Source organism: Diuraphis noxia, unplaced genomic scaffold, assembly GCF_037042655.1.
Source record: "Diuraphis noxia isolate RWA-SAM2 unplaced genomic scaffold, SU_Dnox_SAM2 contig0004, whole genome shotgun sequence".
NCBI classification, from domain to species: Eukaryota; Metazoa; Arthropoda; class Insecta; order Hemiptera; family Aphididae; genus Diuraphis; species Diuraphis noxia.
Window position 1 is genome coordinate 27,824,674 of NW_028301714.1, and position 7,923 is coordinate 27,832,596.

General features: G+C 26.3%; 1 protein-coding gene across 1 annotated transcript; it reads left to right on the plus strand.

The window, feature by feature from the left end:
• The first annotated feature begins 1,111 nt into the window (after positions 1-1,111).
• LOC149055910 (uncharacterized) lies at positions 1,112-5,401 on the plus strand. The gene is made up of 4 exons (XM_089226552.1): positions 1,112-1,227; positions 1,347-1,502; positions 3,824-3,991; positions 4,892-5,401. Exons 1-4 carry the CDS (start codon positions 1,144-1,146, stop codon positions 5,066-5,068), a joined length of 585 nt encoding a protein of 194 aa, XP_089082678.1. The 5' UTR covers positions 1,112-1,143; the 3' UTR covers positions 5,069-5,401.
• The last annotated feature ends 2,522 nt before the right edge of the window (positions 5,402-7,923 follow it).

The window sequence follows — 7,923 nt, forward strand, 5'->3', positions numbered from 1 at the left end:
AAATAGCAACGATAGAACAGGGTAAAAAAAAAGAAATGCCAATAAAACAAAAGGAAAAATTAATTAATATTCATAATAAATATATGTGGTATGTAGCAAATAAAAGTTCAAGTAATTTATTAAAATATTTTTAGAGTATGTTGGATTACGCTATCCCGCTATAACTAATATATAGGTAACTCATTTGTCATTACATTTTTTATACATAGGTATTACATTTTTTACTTTTTTTTTACATATTTATTACATATTTTTATAATTCTACATTTTTTAAAAATTTTTTAAACATATTTATATTACATATGACTTTTTTCTAGAATATTTGTTAAATGATAAATAATAAATGATATGGCAACGTTGCACGTAAATTCGTTCTCAATCGTATTCTTTTTTGTGTTTTTTTAGGGTCAGTGGTAAGTTCTTTGTTATTTTTAAGTGTTCTCAATCGTTCGGCCCAAAAGGTATAACGTTCTCAATCGTTCGATAGCCGTCGATGTATATTTCAGATCAATAAAAAAAAAAATACACCGTTTCTTTTGATTACCAATTAAAAAAAATATTATACTCAGCTATTAATCATCATATTGACTAATAAGTATTTTAGAATTGATTTAGAACAAAATCGATTTTGTATACATATCTTATTTAGTACTTAAAATATTTATATGTTACTTAAATAATTTAAAAAAGGTAAAATCTTATATTCAATTTTCAACATTTATGTACCTATTCAAATTAAAGATTTTATAGATTTTAAACCACGAAAATGTTTTAATATTTTCATATATTATTATTGGTGTAATATTTGAATAAGAATAATCGTTTTAGTAAGTGTTTATTCACTTTATTTCCAAAATAATTTTATTTTACTTTTCTAATTAGTTTTTACGATTCAGTTAACATTTGAAAATGTATAACTTCCGGATCAATTTATTAAATTTTCTATTAAATATAATAAACTTCCGGGAACATTTAGAGGTTACAGCTCATGTATGTTAACCGCTCTAAATGTATCTATCAATAATTTATTATATGACGCATGACTGCTTTTCTGTATTCAGTACTGTTTTTTAGCTGTTTTAAGTTAAAACTTACTTATTATACACTCTATCATCGTTTAACTAATAAAATATTTATGTGAAGATGATAAAATTTAAAGTGTTTGTACTTTTTGGATTTCTCTCATTGTCTCAATCAAAAAACATTTTTATGCCGAACTTGCCTATGGTACATTCTTGATTTAAAAAAAAACATATTTTTATTTTTTATAACTATCATTGATATTCATAAATTATAAATAACATTCTACATAAGTTTATAATTTATAAATATTTATCTTATTACAGGGAGAATATCGAGTGGTTTTTGAAAAAGCATATCCTTGTGATACAACAAAAAACTATTCAATTCAATTGAATATTTTTATTAGTAAAATAACACCAAGTTTAAAAGAGTATAGAGGGAATATAACGTTTTTAGTACCTTTCGACGATACTCTTACAGTAAGTACTAAGCATATTATGATTAATTTAATAGATATTTAAATGATACATAATGAAACATCGATTTCCTCATAAAAAAAATCTTATTATTTTAATCAGTATAAAATATAAAATAAAAAACAAACAAACTAAAAAATTCATTTGTTAATTTTAGTGAGTGTGCTTTTTTTTTCATATAAACACAAAGAAAGTATTTGTAAATTTCGTATTTAATAGTATGCTTACGAAAAACAATTTTTTTTACAACAGCTATTAGTTAACTCGGTGTAGTTTATATTTAACATTAACGGAATTTAAAATGAGACAAATTCATTGGCATTATTTAATTTGCCACGGGAAACGCAGTACATGCAGGCTCAGCTGGTTACATATATCTAGTTATAGTTCAACAAAAGATAAGGATTAAAGAAATTATATTATTTTTAATATAGTAACGTAAAAACATATAATAGGCATATATACCTAGTTGCTAGGTTAATGATTTATATTTTATTTCAATGAAATTACCAATGTCACTTATTTTGATCAGTGATCAATGAAATGTTAAATAAAAATGATTTATGACATTAAATGTGTAAAAATAGAATTGAATGAAATAGATTAATAAGATAATCCAAAAAAGTTTTGAGTTAAATTAATCAACACATTTAATATAGTGAATAATAACAATAATATAATATGATAACGCCTTCATAAACGTTAAAAACTTATAGCGACAAACCGGCAACGGGTTGCATATTATCTCGATTGCTATAAAAAGTATATTATAATTTATATTATAGCTCAGAGGTGTTCAAAAATTGTGCGTTGCGGCTCCCCCAGGCGAGAGTTTGCAAAAGGAGCCGCGTCAAAGTACCGGAAATCATCATCATATATAGGTGTGAGGTGTTTTGTATAATTACTAAACATATTATTTGAAATCATTATGAAAATGAAAACGACACACCTATAAGATGCGACCATTTGAAGTTTTATTTCTAGTACTGAATTCACTGTTGTTATCACTCATTTAACATATTGGCCATATTGTATCCGTGTGTTGTTTCAATTTTTTCATAATAATTTGGGAGCCGTCAAAATATTGTGAACACCCAAAAGAATCAAGATTCATGGGATGAAAAAGTTTGAATACCTCTGCTTATATAGACTATAACTAATATTTCTAACTGATTCATGCACACAATATTGAAAATATGTTATCTCTGCATTTTCACTTTCCTTATAAATGTATACCTATATAGCTAATCAGGCTAATCTACAATATGGTATATGACAATACTACTTATTGTATATTTGTATACAATCTACAGGATAGCAACTAAATTATAATTTAGTATTTCACCAAACATTTTATTCATTAACTGAAAAAAAAAATTGCATTTATCATTAGCATTATTATTATAATACTAGCTGAACCCGTACACTTCGTAGCCCGTTAAAAATCCTATCTCTTTTATGGTCCATAGTTCATATTGTGTGTTAAATTCATTTCATGTGATGATGCTAGCAGTATATTTTTATACTTTATACATAACGATAGATAGTGGTTAAAATATATTATAATCTTACAACGATATTCAATTTCGTATATCATTATGTAATTTTCTTCGTTTTTTCAATATAATGTTGACAATTCGAATATTCAATTCAATGATATTTAGGCATAACACTTTCTAACTTAGCATATCTTCTGCCCATATGTCTAATAAAATTCTGTACCAAATTTTGTCGCAATCAGTTCAGCTGTTTAAGAATGTATATACATATAGGACTAACAGATAAATATATATAACCATCACTAATAACACAGAAAAATAATAACCGTCACTAAAGCAACCATTTATAAATAAACAAAAATGGCCATCCTAAAAATAAGTCCAGCTGCTCTCGAGAACACTTGTTTGTTTAAATGGTTGCCTTTGACTACCAAAAAATATTAATATTATTTATTTTATTTTTTACTGGGCAGATGGCGCCACTTTAATTTCATCACACCCTCATCATATTTCTCTAACGCGATAACTTTCTCAATTTTTTCATCCGTAAGAACCTTCTCCTGGCAATTATGACCCAAACAAAAAAAGAGTGAGCGAAATCGGTTCAGCCGTTCTCAATTGATGAACTGTTATACATTTTTGTCTCCATTTTTATATACATATATAGATATTTAGATTACTATATAAAATAAGTGACTGAATTTTTTACTCCTGTTGAACATATTGCGCAGTTAAAGTTTATGAGTTGATATAAATTTAAATTTCTATTGAATCGTAAATTGTTGTTGTTCGTTCTACTCAGAGTAATATATTATCTATTTATAGCTTGATTTAAATCTAGCGTCTTGGGGTTCAACTGGTGGTTGGATACCAAATTCAAATATTTTAATAACAAAAAACGCATGCAGTGTTATAAAAAATCTCGGAGGAAACGCATGGTTTACATTTACGAAGGGTTTTAACTTTCCAACTAATAGCTGTCCACTACCAGAGGTAATGTATAAGAACATAACAATCAATTACGTGTATATTTTTTACAATGACCATAGTGGATGTATGTTATTTATAATGACTTCAAAATAGGTAGGGTCACTAATAGGTGACTTTCAAAAATTCATATGTAATTACTCTGTCCACATTTGCTGATTGTTCTAGCTAAGAACAGATTGTAATTTTCTTATAAAAAAAAATAAAAATATATACTGCCTTGAAAATGATAGATTTAATATAAAAATTTAAAAAAATTGTCGATTGGACATCGCTCTGATTTACAGTAGATAGTTGTCTAGTATGTCATTTTAAGACGGCGTGTCAACCTAACAGATATGAATAAATAAGCAAATTTAATAATAAAAATAAATTCGTTAAAAACTGAAAATTGCTTACAGCTGTAAATAGCTCAAAAAGAGATAAAATATTTTGAATATTGTATAGGTTATGTATGGATCATGTTACTATAAATATTTGGTGAAAATTAAAAGTATATTCAGTGATAGATTTCGAGTCACACTAAAAAAATTAAATCGAATTTGTCGAAAATTGATTTTGGGTAAAAAATCTCATTTTTTTCTGAATATTTTTTCGATTATTTCAAAAAGCAATAGCAAATTTCAATCTTGACCTAACCTCTTATAAGCTGGAGATAGTTGATACTTTTCCAAAATTGATGATAGACAAAAAAAAACACATAATTTTAAAATCAATACATTCTTTAGCTAGGCTCAGAATCTTAAATGAATAATAAAAAATTTTAAATGGTGATGTTTAATAAGCTTCTATGGTATTATAAGTATTATAATTATTATGGTATAGTAATTATAAAAAATAACTTAGTGTTCGCTTCGCCATGCAGTTATTATGTATTTATAACTATTTATTTTCACATTTTTACAGGGCACATATGTTACAACAGGGATTGACTTGAAGAAATTTGAAGACAATAACTTTCCGAAAATATATTTTTATGGGAAATATAAACTTATATATAAAGCCAATAATGTAAAAAATAAATTATTGGGCTGCGAAGTTTTGGAGTTTAGTCTTATTCGACCTTGGGAATCTCCAATTTAAATATTAATTATATGAAATAATAATACAATATGTTATTGATTTGTTAAATATTAAACACATCATATTTTTTCTCTAATAATCAAAAAAACTATCGTATTTTGAAAAACGTAAAACGCGAATATGAATACCGTCGTACTGTACCATAGAATTCAAATAATCAAATATGATATGTATAAAACAAATTATCATATGAAACGCATGTAATTGTTTGGTATCTTTAGTCCCTTCTACGATTTTTTTCCACTTTGTTCACTGCATAGCTTAATATATTTATGTATTCAATGGATGTATGGTATTTTTAAGATAAATATTATAATAAATCTTAAACTTTAATCAACGTTATTTTTCCAAACACTGCACAACATGAATTATTTTATTATTTTACCCATAATTGGTGAACACACAATAAAATCAAATTAATTGTTCAAACACTTACACCATATAATAAATGCTAGCTGATAATGTAACGATACACTTGATCATGAGTAGGTACTTCACAATACAAACTATATAATACAATGATATTATACTTTTTTATTGTTAAATATGTAAACAATATTATGATAAAACTTTTATAAATAATAATAGAAAATAATCAGTTTATTAACTCGAAACTGACGGTAGGTACGTCAAATTCATGGCTAAATAACATGGTATGTTGTCAAAATCTACTATTTGTTTACTGTGATACGCATATCGCTGATATCATGTAAAATAACACGCAAAGTTGATCTTATTCCATGAATTATGACGTTAGTCTGTCTCAAATTTGAATGAAAACATGATAGTTAGGAGACCGTGTGACGTAGTCGAGTTGCGCAGACCAAGTTGACAACATACCATGCTGTTTAGCCATGGTCAAATCCACAAAGAACAGTCATGATCTATTTTTATATTCAAGATGAAATATTACACAACGATAAATTAAACAAATATCTATACTATTATAAATTATCGTACTCTATGATTTACAATCTCTATGATCATAACAGGGGAATTCACCCACACAGAAGCTGAAAACGACATTTAAAAATTTAAGCATAGTAATACCTGAATTTGTTTCTTATTTATTTATATACTCTAGAATACATATTATTGTCGCTGTGCAACTAAAAATACTGAAAATAAAATCTATATTACTAACTTTTCCGATTTTGATTTAATATTCAACAAATTTTTCCAAATATGTTTACGAAACATTTTCGTCCATTTATATGTTATTAATAAACTAATACAAATAAATATTACTATCATAGCAATCAAATGCAATAAAAAGTATTGGTACCAAGTTAGATTCAGTGAGTGAGGCTTCAAATGCGAAGCACCTTTATGACGAATCACATAATCGGTCCAGTAAAGCATTGACTGTTCCGGAGACATGGGTCGATATTTGAATATATCGGAAGCAATTTTAGCGTTTCGCATATTATACCTATAAAATGCATTTATGTTAAAATAAATTCTATTAATATTTCAAATACAGGGTTATTTAGTTAGTTAAAAATAAATCTTAACAAACTCACTTTTCATTATTTACTAATTCTAATACATTTCTTAAAAATGTATCCTTTTTAATTGATAAAATATCCATGGAAATGACCATTCCCGCATTAACCAAGAATTATCTCTAAAGTATATTCCTCGGCAAAATAATGGGAATCTAAGAACTGGTACCCTAGCATCCGCTGTTTCGTAAATTCCTGACATACCTCCATGACTGATGAATAATTTTACATTGAGGTGCTCTTAAAATTAAACAAATCCATGAAAAAAGTTCCAACTCGTGTAATTATTGGCAAAAGTCTATCCGTGATATTTTCAAGTACAAGGAAATCGTGAAATTAAAAAAAAAGTGTTCTATTTTATGTACAAACAATTAGAAGTCAATATTATACACAACGATTTCGGTAAAAATGAAAATGAAAAAATTATGTTTCTAAATATTTTGAAACTTTATAAATCGTACGTCGCTTTTAAAAATCATACAATTTTGACTGCGGCCGGACTTCTGTATGTTAAAAAATTCAGTGTGCAAATTTTTTCCATTTATAAGGAAGCAATATGACTTGTGGTCAGTATTTTGTGTATCGAAGTCGTAGATGGTATAATTAAGACCACCAAATACACTTTTGAAAAATTACAAGACATATTGAAGAAACACATAGATACACCATCAGACTTTGACGAAAATCCCTCCAATGTTGTCGATTAGAGATATGCGTTATTCAACGACGGTCGTTGTATATACAATAAACTTGATCCTGAATACGGGAAACATTTACCTACAGTGCATGCCTTCAATGATTACTGTAAATTTGAAGACTCGCCTTATACTTAGTGTCTACTTTAAATAAAAAATCTACCTAATGAAGTAGGTAAAAAAATTTTTTTATTAATTCTTAAATGTGTAAGTATCTATAATACCTAGTATCTAAGTTGTGTATGAATTATTTTTTAAATGTATAGTTATCTTTGTTTTTTCACTGTGAAATCATCAAGATTTCCCAAATATTATTTTTATTTGGATCATAATATTATGATTATAACAATGATCAAGATTTAAGGCTGATAAAATATAGACTAAAGAGACAAATAAAAATAATTTTTTTTCGATTTGTTATTGTAAAAATTACTTTGCATTGATCTAATTTTTTTGTTTGAGTATTTTCAACCAATTGTTTGTACCAACTGAAATAAAAAAATAATAAAAGCAAAGTATAACAAAAATTAATACTAATACATAATATTAAAAATTCTTAAAAAAAGTTTTTATGACCTTTTTTTGTCTTCATATACTATTATTCTACGTGTACGATCTATAGTATAGTAAGTACTAAGTAGTAGGTTGATAACTA